Below are 16,777 nucleotides of genomic sequence, written 5' to 3'. Positions count from 1 at the left end.
AGTGTCACCTATTGCAGCAATTACAGCGCCAATTACAGCGCCAAATCTCTTGGGGTATGTCTCTATATGTTTGGCACATCTAGCCACTGGGATTTTTGCCCATTCTTTAAGGCAAAACTGCTCCAGCTCCTTCAAGTTGGATGGGTTCCGCTGGTGTACAGCAATCTTTAAGTCATACCACAGATTCTCAATTGGATTGAGGTCGTGGCTTTGACTAGGCCATTCCAAGACATTTAAATGTTTCCCCTTAAACCACTCGAGTGTTGCTTTAGCAATATGCTTAGGGTCATTGTACTAATGGAAGATGAACCTCCATCCCAGACTCAAATCTCTGGAAGACTGAAACAGGTTTCCCTCAAGAATTTCCCTCTATTTAGTGCCATCCATCATTCCTTTAATTCTGACCAGTTTCCCAGACCCTGCCAATGAAAACATCCCCACAGCATGATGCTGCCACCATGCTTCACTGTGGGGATGAGGTTCTCAGGGTTATAAGAAGTTTTGTGTTTGCGCCAGACATAGCATTTTCCTTGATGGCCAAAAAGCTCAATTTTAGTCTCATCTGACCAGAGTACCTTCTTCCATATGTTTGGGAGTCTCCCACATGCCTTTTGGCGAACACCAAACATGCTTACTTATTTTTTTCTTTAAGCAATGGCTTTTTTTCTGGCCACTCTTCCGTAAAGCCCATCTCTGTAGAGTGTACGGCTTAAAGTTGTCCTATGGACAGATATTCCAATCTCCTCTGTGGAGCTTTGCAGTTCCTTCATGGTTATCTTTGGTCTCTTTTTTGCCTCTCTGATTAATGCCCCCATTGCCTGGTCCGTGAGTTTTGGTGGACGGCCCTCTCTTGGCAGGTTTGTTCTGGTGCCATATTCTTTCAATTTTTTAATAATCGATTTTATAGGATGTTCAAAGTTTCTGATATTTTTTTATAACCCAACCCTGATCTGTACTTCTCCACAACTTTGTCCCTGACCTGTTTGGAGCTCCTTGGTCTTCATAGTGCCGCTTGCTTGGTGGTGCGTCTTGCTTAGTGGTGTTGTAGACTCTGGGGTCTTTCAGAACAGGTGTATATATACTGACTGAGATCATGTGAGACAGATCATGTGACACTTAGATTGCACACAGGTGGACTTTATTTAATTTATTATGTGACTTCTGAAGGTAATTGGCTGCACCAGATCTTATTTAGGGGCTTCATATCAAAGGGGGTGAATACATATGTACGCACCACTTTTCATTTTTACATTTTTATAATTTTTTGAAAAAAGTATTTTTTTCAGAGAAGGGCTTTGATCAGAGCTCCAGAGTTCCTCTGTGGAGATGGGCGAACCTTCCAGAAGGACAACCATCTCTCATCTCAGACCATGAGAAACAAGATTTTCTGGTCTGATGAAACCACGCTTGAACTCTTAGCCATTTAACTTCACCTAACCTGTCACTTAAATTATCCTAACCTTGTTTGTTAGTTCACCTAATCGCTATCGAGAAATTATCCCGGTAATTCTCATTTTTTGGCACAACAAGCAGCCTGGTCTCAGAGATAGTCATGTACTACTATACATCCACCAAGAAATTTGATAAGTAACATCATCCAATTTGTATGCTGTTGTACAACCAGGTAAGATTTATGATACTATACTTCCAGTAATGTGTATGATATTGTACGACCGCTATTTAATTCATAATGTAACCTAACGTAACATATCATACTTAATGGAGCCACAAAGATATACCCACAGAATAATACAAATTGTGCTGAGACCACGTTGGGGCCAGACGTGCTGCCACGCCTATACCCCAGTGGAACAGCATTCTCTCCCAGTCTGTATAGCAGAACACAATGCCTGACAACAGCTCATATTAGAGGATGGAGCAGAGAGAGATGTGTTTTCTTTTCTGTCATTCAGAGGTTATAGAGGACGTGTTTTTTTGCCTTTTTTGTGTTTAATAGATGTGGAGGTTTCTGTCTGTGTTTGACTCCAACTATGCATATAGTACTTTACTCTCACATGCTTTTTTGCACTTGTTGTCGTCTAGATTCATAGAAGAAGAGGAGGTGGAGAAGGAGGAGGAGGAGGAAGAAGTGAAGGAGGAAGAGGAAGGGGGTCTGTCAACTTGTTGCCAGCCAGCTGAAAACTCCCAGCAAGTCAAAGGGTCTGGTAATGGTTTCCTTTTAGACAAGAAACAAAACATGTACGTAGAGGACGAGGTACAGTCGTTAGAAGTAGTAGTTACTTTATTGTCTCAGATGGGGAAAATTCGCTGACTCTAATGGATACTGACTGTAATGTCCTTGAGTTACACTGACTGAAACACTGAAGCTCTTGTTTCTCTGCATTCTTCTCCTTTACTTTCTCATCCATCCCTCCTTAAGTACCACCTCCCTCCATTATTTGGTTGCATGGGGATGTGTGAAGAAGAATTGAGGAGATTTGTCTGTCGAGTTTCAAGGAATTCTCTCTTCTTTCTCTATCTACTCTATCTATCCTCATCTCTCTCCCTCTCTCTTTTTTCCCCTCTCCCGCTGGTGTCCTCTCTTCACCCTACACCGCCACCCCCTCCTCCTTTCTCTTTTCATTTATTTTATCTCTTGCCTTTGTTTCTGCATGGCGGCAGACAGTCACAGTCCTACATCCCTCAGCCATATTACAGTATCGTCTGGAGCGCAGAGGCATTCTGGACAGAATTGCAAATGCAGCGGAAGTGTTGCGCTGTGCGAAGAGAGGGATACACCCCTGAGCAACGCACTCCGTTATTCTGTTGTCGGAACTCAATAAGAACTATGACTCACAGCTGATGAAATATACATCACTTCTAAATGGTACCAGAAGAAAGCTCTCTTTCTCAGCACAGTACTGTGTGTCGCTTGTTGGATTCGGAAACACACATGGTTAACTCCAGTTAAAGAAGATGACATCTACCCTGAGAGGAGGTCCACAGCTTTATGTCATTCTCTTTTGTCCTTGCACCCAGTGGTTTTTCTTAAATAATATGTATTTTTATTCATTTTCAACTACTATATAAGCCTATTTTTGTGTGTATCAATATAGAAATGTTTGTGGTCATATGCACATCCTTAAAAGAAATGCCTGCACACTGACAATGTAATATGGTGAATTGGGAGCACAAACAGTGTGCAGGCTTTCTTGTTCTTTACTAGGATTAACATCATACCACACACATCTCCCATGTGGAAGGAAGTCTGGTGAAGGTGCTAAATGGAAGTCTGTGGTGAGAGAGGAATGGAGATATGTTGAGAATGTTGAGCCTGCTGGGGTTAACTGGATCTTCTGGAGCTCTGGAAGAGGATGCCCCAGTGTCTGCTCCGGTCTACCCAGGGACAGGTTAAACTGTCTGGGTGTTATTCACTCCACCACCCCCTCTTGGTCGCAATAATGGACCACTTCCAGCGCCTCTGGACCTTCTCACCCTGAGCCTGGATCTGGGAAGGCTTATCTCAGGGCTAGGCTGTTTTCGTCAGTAAAACCTCAGTGTGTAAGCCTCTGTTACCGAATCTCGACAACCACATGCATTAAAGGGACAGACTTCCATCACAAGTTCTTATCTGCTAATTGTAAGAAAGATAAAGATGAATATCAGTTTATCCCAAATTCGACTTAATATTTTTTGTTGACTATCAAACCTCCTGTGGATCGAAAGACGTATAGTATAAAGTTAACAGCAGATAGTTCTATTGTACATGACTCTGCATCCTTCTCTATGAAATTAAATGACTTACAGAGCAGACTCTTCCTTTTTCATTGTGTGTCTAGTCCACCCCAGACTGCCTACTGTGTGACCTTGTGTATTGGCAATGTAAGTGTTTTTTTTAAGCAGCTGTTACCGTTGCTCTAAGTGTGACACCACCCCTCTCTTTGTTAACAGGCTTTTGGGGTGATCCTGGCTGTGGACATTAACACAGACGCCCCCCTTTATAGCTACACCCCTTTAATACCTACATCCCCATGCTCTCCTGTTGGGGTGACTGTTAGGCTACATCCCAAAATGGCACCCCTGTTCCCTATGGCCCCTGGTCAAGAGTAGTGGACTATATAAGGAATAGGGTGCCATTTGGGCCTCACCATAGTCCTTTCATATGGCTAATTGGAGTGTGCAAACCATAACAGCTGAAGTGCTCTCTCAGGGCACCCCTCCCTCCCTCAAACACCCTGTTTTATTACCATTTGCCATAGAGAGTAAACAACCTGTTAGTGTAAATTAGGGTCTCCTGAGTGATGAAGCAGAGACAGCTAACAACCCCAAACTCCCTCCTCTCTCTGTCTCTCCCTTTTATCCTCCTCCCTCCATCCCTCACACTCTCTCTATCCCCTTGAGCTCTTTTACTCTTTTGTGTTTCTGCTCTGTTCTGCCTTGTTTGGCACGCAGCCCTTTGAAAGAGAGTGGTGGTGGTGTGCGTGTGTGTGTGTGTGTTTGTATGTGCATTTTGGTGGTAGTGTCTGCGTGCACTTGAGCCTGCATGTGTATGAGCTCGAGGATGTGTGTGTGTGTGTGTGTGGTTGGGAGATTGAGGGAGTTAAAATCAAGAAGTGGACAAAAAGACCCCCAGCACATAGCAACCCTGAGGTGGAAGTTAATAATCATAAAATAATGAAGGTCCCTTCCCCACTCCTCAAGCCCTCCCCTCACCGACCTACTTTCCATAATGGATAGTGATAGCCCTCAGTCTCACTGCCTGCCCCAGTGTGTGTGTGTGTGTGTGTGTGTGTGTGTGTGTGTGTGTGTGTGTGTGTGTGTGTGTGTGTGTGTGTGTGTGTGTGTGTGTGTGTGTGTGTGTGTGTGTGTGTGTGTGTGTGTGTGTGTGTGTGTGTGTGTGTGTGTGTGTGTGTGGATGCATGTGTGTGCATGCGTGTCTCAGTTTGCATGTATGTGTGAAGTGGGGAGGGGAGATAGCTGTGGTGTAACAATGGGTGAATGGATGAAGGACATGGTCTACATGGAGAAAGCACAAAGGCCATGTGTTACTGTGACCTTTGCTGAGCTTTGTGGTTCCTGGGAGGTGTCTGTGTGTGTGTGCAGCTCTTAACAGAGACTGCGACAGGTAAAACAGATGGCTTTCTCCTGGCAATCTTTCCCGCTCTGACATACTGTAGAACTATAAAAAAAATATGTGTTGGACTGAGTTCAAATCAAATTTATTTGTCACATACACATGATTAGCAGATGATAATGCGAGAATAGCGAAATGCTTGTGCTTCTAGTTCCGACAATGCAGTAGTAACCGACGAGTAATTTAACCTAACAATTCCAAAACTACTACCTTATACACACAAGTGTAAAGGGATAAAGAATATGCGTTGAGGTTTATTGTATTTTTTTGTATTTTTTGTTGTTTTGGGCTGATATTGAACCTATTGCAAGATAAGTAAAAGGTGGGGAGAGAGAAATAGAGAGGGAGAGGGAATGCGTGTGAGCTTGTGAGTGTGTGGCAGGTGTGTTCAGCGGTGGTGTAGTGTGGAACACTACAGGGGGCAGCATTTTCACTTTTGGATGAATAGCGTGCCCAGAGTGAACTGCCTCCTACTCTGTCCCAGATGCTAATATATGCATATTATTATTAGTATTGGATAGAAAACACTGAAGTTTCTAAAACTGTTTGAATGATGTCTGTGAGTATAACAGAACTCATATGGCAGGTGAAAACCTGAGAAAACTCCAACCAGGAAGTGGGATATCTGAGGTTTGTAGTTTTTCAACTCAGTCCCTATTGATGATACAGTGGGATATTGGTTATGTTGCACTTCCTACGTCTTCCACTAGATGTCAACCGTCTTTAGAAACTGGTTTGAGGATTCTACTATAAAGGAGGGGCTCATGAGACCTGTTTGAGGTAACTCTGTCAGCTCGTGACGCGCACCTGACAGAGTTACCTCTAGTTCCAGTGCTTTTCTTCAGAAATAGGAATTCTCCAGTTGGATCATTAATGATGTTTTATGTTAAAAACATCCTAAAGATTGATTGCATACATTGTTTGACTTGTTTCTATGACCTGTAATGGAACTTTTCGAGTTTTTGTCTGGACGTAGTGCTCACGCCTCATGAAGATGGATTACTGGGCTGAACACGCTAACAACAAGTGGCTATTTGGACATTAATGATGGACTTTATGGAACAAATCAGTCATTTATTGTTGAACTGGGATTCCTGGGAGTTCATTCTGATGAAGATCATCTAAGGTAAGTGAATATTTATTGTGTTATTTCTAACTTCTGTTGACTCCAAAATGGAGGCTATTTCTCTCGCTGGATTGGGCTCTGAGCTCCGTTCTCAGATTATGCTTCTTCTGTAAAGTTTTTTTGAAATCTGACACAGCGGGTGCATTAAGGAGAAGTGTATCTTTAATTCTGTGAATAACACTTGTATCTTTTGTCGATGTTTATTATGAGTATTTCTGCAAAATCATCGGATGTTTTGGAACATGATGTCCCATGAGTGTCATCTGATGAAGATCATCAAAGGTTAGTGATTCATTTTATCTATATTTCTGCTTTTTGTGACTCCTATCTTTGGCTGTGTGTTGTTTTGACTTGGCGGTGATCTAACATAATCATATGTTGTGCTTTCGCTGTAAAGCATTTTTTAAAATCAGACACGATGGGTAGATTAACAAGAAGTGTATCTTTCATTTGCTGTATTGGACTTGTTAATGTGTGAAAGTTACATGTTTCTAAAAAATATTTTAGAATTTCGCGCGCTGCCTTTTCTGCGGAACGTTGTCGAGGCGTTCCTCTAGCGCTAGAAAGGTTAATCCTGGTTGCCTCTGCCAGGAGGCTGAAACTTGACCACAAGTGGGTCTTCCAGCAAGTCAGTAATCCCAACACACATCAAAATCCTCAAAGATATGGTAAATTGACCACAAAATCAACATTTTGCAATGAGAAAGAAAGGAACAGTGAGGGAGGGAAAGAGAAGGGGAATGTGTTCTGAAGTAATGAAAACAGGGGTACTCCTATTTTAAAATGTTTCTTTATTACTTGTTAAACAAAACCTGTTTCTCTGAGCAATTGTATACTTTTTTGCTCGTCTTTATTAACTTCTTCGAGATAGGGGGCGCTCTTTTAATTTTTGGATAAAAAACGTTCCCGTTTTAAACAAGATATTTTGTCACGAAAAGATGCTTGACAGCTTTGGAAAGAAAAACTCTGACGTTTCCAAAACTGCAAAGATATTATCTGTGAGTGCCCCAGAACTAATGCTACAGGCGAAACCAAGATGAAGTTTCATACACGAAATGCCCCAGATTCTGAAGGCGCTGTGTTCCAATTTCTCCTTATATGGCTGTGAATGCGCCAGGAATGAGCCTGCCCTTTCTGTCGTTTCTCTAAGGTGTCTGCAGCATTGTGACGTATTTGTAGGAATATCATTGGAAAATTGACCATAAGAGACTACATTTACCAGGTGTCCGCCCGGTGTCCTGTGTCGAAATTATTGCGTAATCTCTAGGTCCATGCGCGTTCCATTTCTTCAGAAGAGAAAGTCAACTGCCACAAAGGATTTATCATCGATAGATATGTGGAAAAACACCTTGAGGATTGATTCTAAACATCGTTTGCCATATGTTTCTGTAGATATTATGGAGTTAATTTAGAACATTTTTTTTTTTTTTTTTACCCAAACGTGATGAAGAAAACGGAGCGATTTGTCAACACAAATAATATTTTTGTAAAAACGGAACATTTGCTATCTAACTGAGAGTCTCTTCATTGAAAACATCTGAAGTTCTTCAAAGGTAAATGATTTTATTTGAATGCTTTTCAGGTTTTTGTGAAAATGTTGCATGCTGAATGCCAGGCATAATCCTATGCTAGGCTATCAATACTGTTACACAAATGCTTGTTTAGCTATGGTTCAAAAGCATATTTTGAAAATCTGCAGCAAGCACATTGAGTACTGTAAAGTCTCTCCAAGATCTTTTATTCTCTCTCTCTCTCTCTCTCTCTCTCTCTCTCTCTCTCTCTCTCTCTCTCTCTCTCTCTCTCTCTCTCTCTCTCTCTCTCTCTCTCTCTCTCTCTCTCTCTCTCTCTCTCTCTCTCTCTCTCTCTCTCCATCCTTGCAGTGATTTAGAGAGGTGTTTAAGTCATTTGGCATAGTTTTAGGGCCCAGATGTGCATTAGAAAAATACAGTCTTGATTGTCTTTACTGTATCCATGTTTGCATAATGTGTATGTGTGGTGTACCCAGTGCTCCATGACAGAAGGGTCAGAGGGCCACCAGAGTTCTACTTCCTGACAGCAGGAACAGCAGTCTGTCTGTCCTCCATCACTCAGGCCCAAAATAACAGCATTGCTCTCACAGTAAAAGCAGGGAGTGGACAAACAGCAGCAGGGGATTTTCTATAGTGTGTTTATGTTTGATATATGTGTATTTGACCCAGACTTAAGTTTGTTCAAGCATCTGTTGGGAAGGCTAAGCTTTTGCTTGCTGCTTCGCGAGCAGGTCAGCTGTGTGTGTGTGTGTGTGTGTGTGTGTGTGTGTGTGTGTGTGTGTGTGTGTGTGTGTGTGTGTGTGTGTGTGTGTGTGTGTGTGTGTGTGTGTGTGTGTGTGTGTGTGTGTGTGTGTGTGTGTGTGTGTGTGTGTGTGTGTGTGTTGGAGCTCGCTCAGCATGCTAGGCTGCACCGGAGTTTAACCACAAAACCACAAACATACTGGCTGAGGAGAGAGACAGACAGCACACACACACACACACACACACACACACACACACACACACACACACACACACACACACACACACACACACACACACACACACACACACACACACACACACACACACACACACACACACACACACACACACACACACACACACACACACACACACACACACACACACACACACACACACACACACACACACACACACACACACACACACACACACACACACACACACACACACACACACACACACACACACACACACACACACACACACACACACACACACACACACACACACACACACACACACACACACACACACACACACACACACACACACACACACACACACACACACACACACACACACACACACACACACACACACACACACACACACACACACACACACACACACACACACACACACACACACACACACACACACACACACACACACACACACACACACACACACACACACACACACACACACACGGCTGAGTAGAGAGAGACAGATCAGATCCGTGCAGAGCAGTGGCTCACCACTCACCAGCATCGGAGGTCTAAAGACTGCTTTTGAAATGTTTTATTGGTTTAGTCTGCTTTAATGTTGTTTATTTAGTTTTGAGTTGTGTTACAGAGATGTAAGGCGGTATGTGTATGTATAATGCACTGTGTTAGCTCTGGAGAAAGATGCATTGTTTTTGTAAGTCAATGAAGCTGTACTTGTTGTAGAATGGAGAGAGAGAGAGAAACAGATGGAGATAGTGTGTGGACGAGAGGTAGGAGGAGTAGCTCCATGCTGTTTTTGTTTATTCCAGGAAGAGGGAGAGTGAGAAAGAGAGAGATAGTATACAGAAAGAGAGAGGGAGATACTAAGCTATGATTTGGAAGCCGGGCTATAGAGACATACGGGGTGAAAACAGAATTATCGGCTCTGGTGTCAACTCTGCTCTATAGTGGGGAGTTAGTCTAGACCAGAGAACAGGGGGAGGGAGGGAGAGTGAAATAGGGAGAGAGAGAGAAAGGGAAAGAAGGGAGAAAGCAGAAGCTGACTGGGCTCTGACAGTGAAGAAAGAGAAAGTTGGAGAATCGGATGGAAAAGGAGATTCTGAAGGAAACCCCATAAAAAAAAGCAACGAGAGAAGAGGAGGAGGAAAAACAAAATACTTGGAATTGGGTAAAAATACATAGCTGGGGAGACAGAGACAAGGAGACATATATAGAGAGAAGGGGTTAGTAGGAAGACAGGCAGAGGGGAGGGGGACTAATTTTGAGATGGAGAGCTGAGAGAGAGAGGGAAGAGAAAAAGGAGGGGAGGGAGGTGTGATACTAGGTGGTAGAGGAGAAGAGGAGGAGACAGGCTGGGTGGTGGATGGGGAAAAAGACAAAGGAAAGTGTGAATAAGCTAGGATCTCTCTCTCTCTATGCTCATGGTGGGGATAAAGACACCAACAGATGAAGAGAGATAAGACAGCTAAGGTCTCTGGAGAGAGAGAGGGGTGGAAGGGTCCTGGGTGGAGTGATACAGTGGGCTAGAGGGAGCTGGGGATAGAGAGAGAGAGAGCTGGAGAGAGAGAAACAGAGTGATAGAATGACTGACAGAAAAAGAGGGAGGAGAGAGCTGGATGAGAGAGGAATAGGGAGGGAGGCCGGCTCACAGAGAGCGTACAGCACGCCTGGGTCTGAAAGAGAGAGGGAGGGAGGGGTGGGTGAAGGGGAGGTATTTAAACCGCGGAACAGGACAGCAAAGACTAGCTCTGAACTCCCACAGAGTGGAAGGAAGAGAGAAGAGAGAAAAGGCGTAACAGAGGAGAGAAACGGAGTGCTACAGTACAGTCTGCTTATAACCAACCACACACACACATATTTACACACACTGTTTTCAGAACCCAGAACTAGACTTTCTCTATCCAAGTCGACCAAGTGTGGACTCCAGCCCTCAAGCCATCTTACTGGAACTCTACCTGTGACTACCTTTCTCCACACACCACCACTCTCCCTCCTCTTCTTCATCCCTCTCTCCCTCATTCCGTCGTTTTTCAGGGTGATGGCATGGGCCTCTGTCTGGGGTGCCCTCGGCTGTGCCCTGCTGGTCCTGGTGTTGGGGACCGGTGTGGATTTGGGGAGCCCCCCAGCAGCAGGCTTCTACCCCCGCTTCAACCCCTTCTTCTTCCTGTGTACCCACCATGGGGAGCTGGAGGGGTCCGGGGTAGCCGAGGGAGGGGGAGAGGTGCTCCTCACCCTACAGATCGCTGGGAACCCCACTGCCTACACCCCCGGACAGGAGTACCAAGGTGAGTGCACTGACTATACTACCTACACCCAGCTGTGTGTGTGCGTGTGCGTGTGCGTGCGTGTGTGCGTGTGTGTGTGTGTGTGTGTGCATGTGTGCGTGTGTGTGTGCGTGCGTGTGTGTGTGTGTGCATTCTGAGGAGACTGCTTGTGTTGTGTTTGATTGTGTTTGATACATATTTTGCATCACTGATATCAACCATTGTCTTTATTAAGGTAAGAGATAAACAACTATTTCCTATCTATGGTATATAATTAGAGTTGTTTTTAAGCAGATTTTTTTGGCTCCAATTGCTAAAAAATGTGGGGCATGTTCCCATCACACAGATGGACTGAGAGGGATCACTTGATGGTTGGCTGTATTTAGGTGGTAGTTGCCACAAGCTCTGTTATAGATACAGTGCATTCAGAACGTATTTACACCCCTTGACTTTTCCCACATTTTGCTGTGTCACAGCTTGAATATAACCTTTAATACAATTCTATTTCGTGTCACTGATCTACACAAAATACCCCATAATGTCAAAGTGGAATTATGTTTTTAGATTTTTGTTCACTAACTAATAAAAAATGTAAAGCTGAAATGTCATGCGTGAATAAGTATTCAATTCCTTTATGGCAAGCCTAAATAACTTCAGGAGTAAAAATGTGCCTAACTATTCAGATAATAAGTGTCATGGACTAACTCTGTGTGCAACAATGGTGTTTAACATGATTTTTGAATGACTATTCATCTCTGTAACCCAAACAATTATCTGTAAGGTCCCTCAGTCGAGCAGTGAATTGCAAACACAGATTCAACGACAAAGACCATGGAGTTTTTCTAGTATCTTGAAAAGAAGAGTAAAAAAAACAGACATTGAATATATATATCCCTTTGAGCATGGTGAAATTGTTAGTTACACTTTGGATGGTGTATCAATACACCTAGTCTCTACAAAGATGCAGGTGTCCTTCTTAACTCAGTTGGCGGCGAGGAAGGAAACCGCTACGGGATTTCACCATAATGGTAATTTTAAACCAGTTATAGAGTTAAATGGCAGTGATAGGAGAAAACTGAGGATGGATCAAGAACATTGTCGTTACTCCACAATACTAACCTAAATTAGTTTTAAAAAAAGGAAGCCTGTACAGAGTAAAAATATTCCAATACATGCGTCCTGTTTGCAATAACGCACTAAAGTAATACTGCAAAAATGTGGCAAAGAATATGTATATATCTTTTTTTATGCAAAGCATTATGTGCATGGTGGTGGCTGCATCATGTTATGGGTATGATTGTCATCGGCAAGGACTGGGGAGTTTTCTTAGGATTAAAAGAAAAGGAATAGAGTTCAGCAAAGTCCTAGAGGAAAACCTGGTTCAGTCTGCTTTCCAAAACAACCTGGGAGAAAAATGCACCTTTCGGGAGGACAATAACCTAAAACGCAAGGCCAATTATACACTGGACTTACTTACAAAGATGACATTGAATGTTCCTGAGTGGCCTAGTTACATTTCTGGCATAAATCGGCTTGGAAATCTATGGCAACGCTTGAAAATGGCTGTCTGGCAATGATCAACAATTAACTTGACAGAGCTTGAAGAATTTTTTAAAGAATAATGGGCAAATATTTTACAATCCAGGTGTGCAAAGCTCTTAGAGACTTACCCAGAAAGACACACCTGTAATCACTGCCAAAGGTGATTCTAATATGCATTGACTCAAAATGTTTCCCATTAGTAGAATTCTTATAATTTGTTCACTTTGTGTAGATCGTTGACAAAAGATGACAATTATATCCATTTGAATCCCACTTTTTAACACAACAAAATGGTAAAAAAGTCAAGGGGTGTGAATACTTTCTGAAGGAACTGTATGTGTTGACTGAACATTTATTCAGAATCCTTATGGTTTTGCTATATTGTTTTTGGTCTTTATTTGTCCCCTTTGGTTGAATTTTATCTGCTGTTTTATTCATGCAAATCGAACAAAATATTTTTGGGGAAAATGTTTAATTAAATCCTTAAACATTATATACTAAATAGACTCTTTCAGGTTCTTGTACAGTATGTAGTTCATGCTGTGTGTTTCTCAGTACCTGTTTAACAAGGTTTGCTTTCACATCGTGGAGCTGTTGTGATGTGTGTGTTTGTGTGGTGGATGGATATAAACTGCCATTTATGTAACTGCAACAAGTATTGATGCTGAGTGAAGTAGTTTCTCTGTTCTGAGCTAGCTGCAACTCTGCTGGTATTTCTGTTCTGTGTTGTGTCATCCGGCTGCCCCATGCTCAATGTGTGTAGGTGGCGTTATATCCTCAGGAGAAACTAACTCATGGAAAAAGAGATCACACACGCTGAATGAGAGAGACCGAGAAGCGAGGGAGGGAAAGAAAGAGGGAAAGAGATGGAGCAAGAGAATAGAGCAGCTAGATCCACACTGACAGAAATAAGATGAAATAAGAGAAGAGAAAAAAAGAGAGAAAATGTTTATAGTGATTTCACCTTTCCCACACCTGCACTCCGGTACGCTGTCTGCATGACACCTGTTCCGGCCAGGGAAACACGTAGTGACCTTAGAACTGTGTGTATGTGTGTCTCTGTGTGTGTCACAGGAAGCTGGGGAGGGGAGTATGGTTCATAATAATGTCTGGATTGGAGTGAATGATGTGTTTGAAACTATTCCATTTATTCTGTTAGAGCCATTACTACTCCTGTCTTCCCAATTAAAGTGCCACCAGTGTGTGTGTTTCGGCAGCGAGAGAGATAAAAAGAGGGATAGAGGGGGAGCGAGAGAGAGAGAGAAAAAACGAGAGAGAAAGACGAAGAGACATCCCTATACAGTACATGTTAGCTCGTCCATTCGTCCCAGACACTTAAATCTCTATCTCTGGATGTGTTAACATTTTGTATACTGTTATTTCTCTTAGTTCTTCAACATACCAACGATAGAATACATATTTCGTAAGCGTAGAATGTTTTGTTCGTAAGACCAATGTTGTCAATTAGTTAGCTGTAAAAAAACAACAACCAGGAATTTCATATGGGTTAATATGCAGAAGTAGAAGAGAGCAATAGATACAGAGAAGGAGAAAAGAAGAGCAGAAAAATAACAGTAGTGAGTAGTGTATATAAAGAGAGACGTTTATCCTGGGTGTGAAAATAACAGTGTAGCTCAGGCTGAGCCCTTCAGGGAAGCACCTTTAAACCAATGTGTGTGTGTGTGTGTGTGTGTGTGTGTGTGTGTGTGTGTGTGTGTGTGTGTGTGTGTGTGTGTGTGTGTGTGTGTGTGTGTGTGTGTGTGTGTGTGAGAGAGAGCATTAACATTAGAAATGTGCTATGGTTGGGCACAGGGAGGAAGGGGGGAAGGATGGAGGTTAAATTAAACTGAGGCTGTGGTAGGGATAGTGGGAAGATTTGATGACAGTGATTTAATGACAGAGCTGGATTGAGCTGATCAGATATGGGGGTATGAGGACGGGGGTTGGTATGGGAAATTACTGGGTTTTAGTGCTGCTCTATGACAGCTCATTGGGGGTAGAACCTGGATTTGGAGAGAGATGGTAAGCCACGGCGATGGGAGGATAATGGGGAGTGAAATAGTGACAGGCTGGATAGCCCTTGTGCAATTAGGGTAATTTGCGCACATACACACGGTACCCCCACCAGTCGCACACACCAGATTTCTGGTTCCATATAAGGAGATATGGCATTAGAAGAGCAGAGGAGAGATACGTAAAAGATGAGGGAGATAAGGAAGGAGAGAGGGAGATAAGGAGAGAGAGAGGGAGATAAGGAGAGAGAGAGGGAGATAAGGAAGGAGAGAGGGAGAGGGAGATGAGAGAGAGAGAGAGAGAGAGAGAGAGAGAGAGAGAGAGAGAGAGAGAGAGAGAGAGAGAGAGAGAGAGAGAGAGAGAGAGAGAGAGAGAGAGAGAGACAGAGAGACAGAGAGACAGAGAGAGAGAGAGCAGGTGTATAGACAGCTGGCCGGGCAAGAGAGGGAGGGGGATGGGAGAGAAGGGGAGAGGAGGAAGAGGGGGGAAGTTTGTCTCAGTAAACAATAACTTTTTTCTGCCTGTATCACATTATTTTGTTAAATTTGCTCTCTTCACTTTTGCCTTTTTAATGCTGTCTCTTGATGCCAGTTTCTAAGCAAAAGAGGAACAGTTGCTGTTTGTTTTGTCTTCTAAAGCCGTGTGTGATCTAACATCTAACCATTAAGGGGGCTGCTGCATGTGCTTTTGAGGAGAGGAGACATGAGAGATACTGGCCATGGTGAGAGAGGGAGACAGCGAGAGGGAGAGAAGGAGAGAGCGAGAGACAAGCAGTCCCCCCACACATTCATTAATTACAGTAAATCCTTTAACCAGTCTAGAAGCACCATGTCCTATTGTAATGGCTGCTGTTAAGCTTTAGGTGTTCAGGTGCTCATTTAAGGAATATGCTTCATCTGTTAATGCTCCAGTCACGGGGGAGGATCCTGCATGGCTGAAATTCAGAATAGCAGGCCCTAATTGTTTTTCTCACCTGAGCTCTCTATCTCTACTCTCACCTCATAAGATAAGGCCGTTTTTACAGACTAAGTGGTGTGATCGAGATACTGCTGAAGAAAAAGTGAAAAAAGAGAGAGTGAAAGAAACAGAGAGAGAGAGAGGCTCAGTGAGCACAGCCTTGCCATTGAGAGACATTGGGGCCTGACCCTCTTGGCCCACTCCATCCAGGAAACAGCTCTTTATTTAAGTCATCTTGAAAATACTTTTTTCTCTCTTTCTTTTCAAAGCCATTTTTCACTGTGCTGAGTATTGTACCTGTTGCACAGCTCCAAGTCACGTCCCCATCTAAGTCGTATTTTTCCACTGAAAGACAGCAGTGTCTTTGTGAGAGGGAGAGTGAGGATAAAGACTCCAGAGTTCTGTTTCTAAACATAGATAACAGAAAGCCAGGCAACGCTCAGATGGAGCAGAGTGCTGCTTCTCCTGCCTGTGTTGTACTGTTTTAATCCTCTCTGACTCACACACACCAACCTGTTCATTCTCTCACAGAAGAACAACACCCACATTCAGGGAGGTAGAGGTGGAGTGATGGAGAGGGGGATATAGGGGGAGAAATAAAGTGGGAGAGAGGGAGAAAGAGGAATTGTAAAGCATCCATTTGACACTAATTCCTTTTATTTTCCGTAATTATTTTGTATTGCATTGCTTTGTCAACATTGATCCATCACTTTCAAGTTAATTTGGAATTTGAGAGATCGAGAGGGGCAAAGGGAGAGGGACTATAGACAGTCTACTGATATTTCATGGTCATGCCAATACAGCATATTGAATTCCAATTCGCAGGGTGATGGGAGGGCATCTTACTTAAGGCTGAATATTGTGAAAGAACAATGGAAAGGGATGGAAAAGGCAGGATGGTGGAGGGAATGGAATGCCAGAGTGGTGTCCTTGGGAAGTGAATGGGGATTCACTAGAAGAAGGGAGCTAGAGGGAGAGAGAGAACGGGAAAGGGAGAAAGAAGGGGAATGAGGGATTGACTGTGTGCTATTGTGTGCGTGGTGGTAATTTATGCATTTTCATTTGAATTTGTGAATCTTCGCTTTGTAATGTTTGTATTTCGGGGTCAAAGCTTGGGATCTATTTTATTGACTGCTTGAAGTGCTCCTGTATTATTGCTTGGCTTTGCTTTGTGTGCCGGTCCATTTGTACTGTACTGTATGTACAATACATGTGTATTTGAATCTAATCTCTGGGAGAGTGTGATTGTGGTGTTTGCATAGTTTAAGAGTGTGTGTATTATCATTTGCATACGTACA

At 43.1% G+C, this 16,777-nt stretch overlaps 1 protein-coding gene across 5 annotated transcripts in view; it reads left to right on the top strand.

Annotated features, from left to right (window-relative positions):
• The first annotated feature begins 9,706 nt into the window (after positions 1 to 9,706).
• LOC118376237 (reelin) overlaps positions 9,707 to 16,777 on the top strand; it is a 315,561-nt gene continuing 308,490 nt past the window's right edge. For 4 of the 5 annotated variants that reach the window (XM_052474628.1, XM_052474630.1, XM_052474629.1 and 1 more), the window contains exon 1: positions 10,421 to 10,988. In XM_052474628.1, coding sequence (XP_052330588.1) covers positions 10,742 to 10,988 — 247 coding nt within the window. In that variant the 5' untranslated portion in view covers positions 10,421 to 10,741. Of the gene's footprint in view, positions 9,872 to 10,420; positions 10,989 to 16,777 lie in introns of those variants that run through there. The other variant, XM_052474627.1, reaches the window with a different exon arrangement.

This window comes from Oncorhynchus keta, chromosome 22 (assembly GCF_023373465.1).
Source record: "Oncorhynchus keta strain PuntledgeMale-10-30-2019 chromosome 22, Oket_V2, whole genome shotgun sequence".
Taxonomy (NCBI): domain Eukaryota; kingdom Metazoa; phylum Chordata; class Actinopteri; order Salmoniformes; family Salmonidae; genus Oncorhynchus; species Oncorhynchus keta.
The sequence above is the reverse complement of the archived record's forward strand: the minus strand, read 5'-3'. Positions and strand labels throughout refer to the sequence as shown.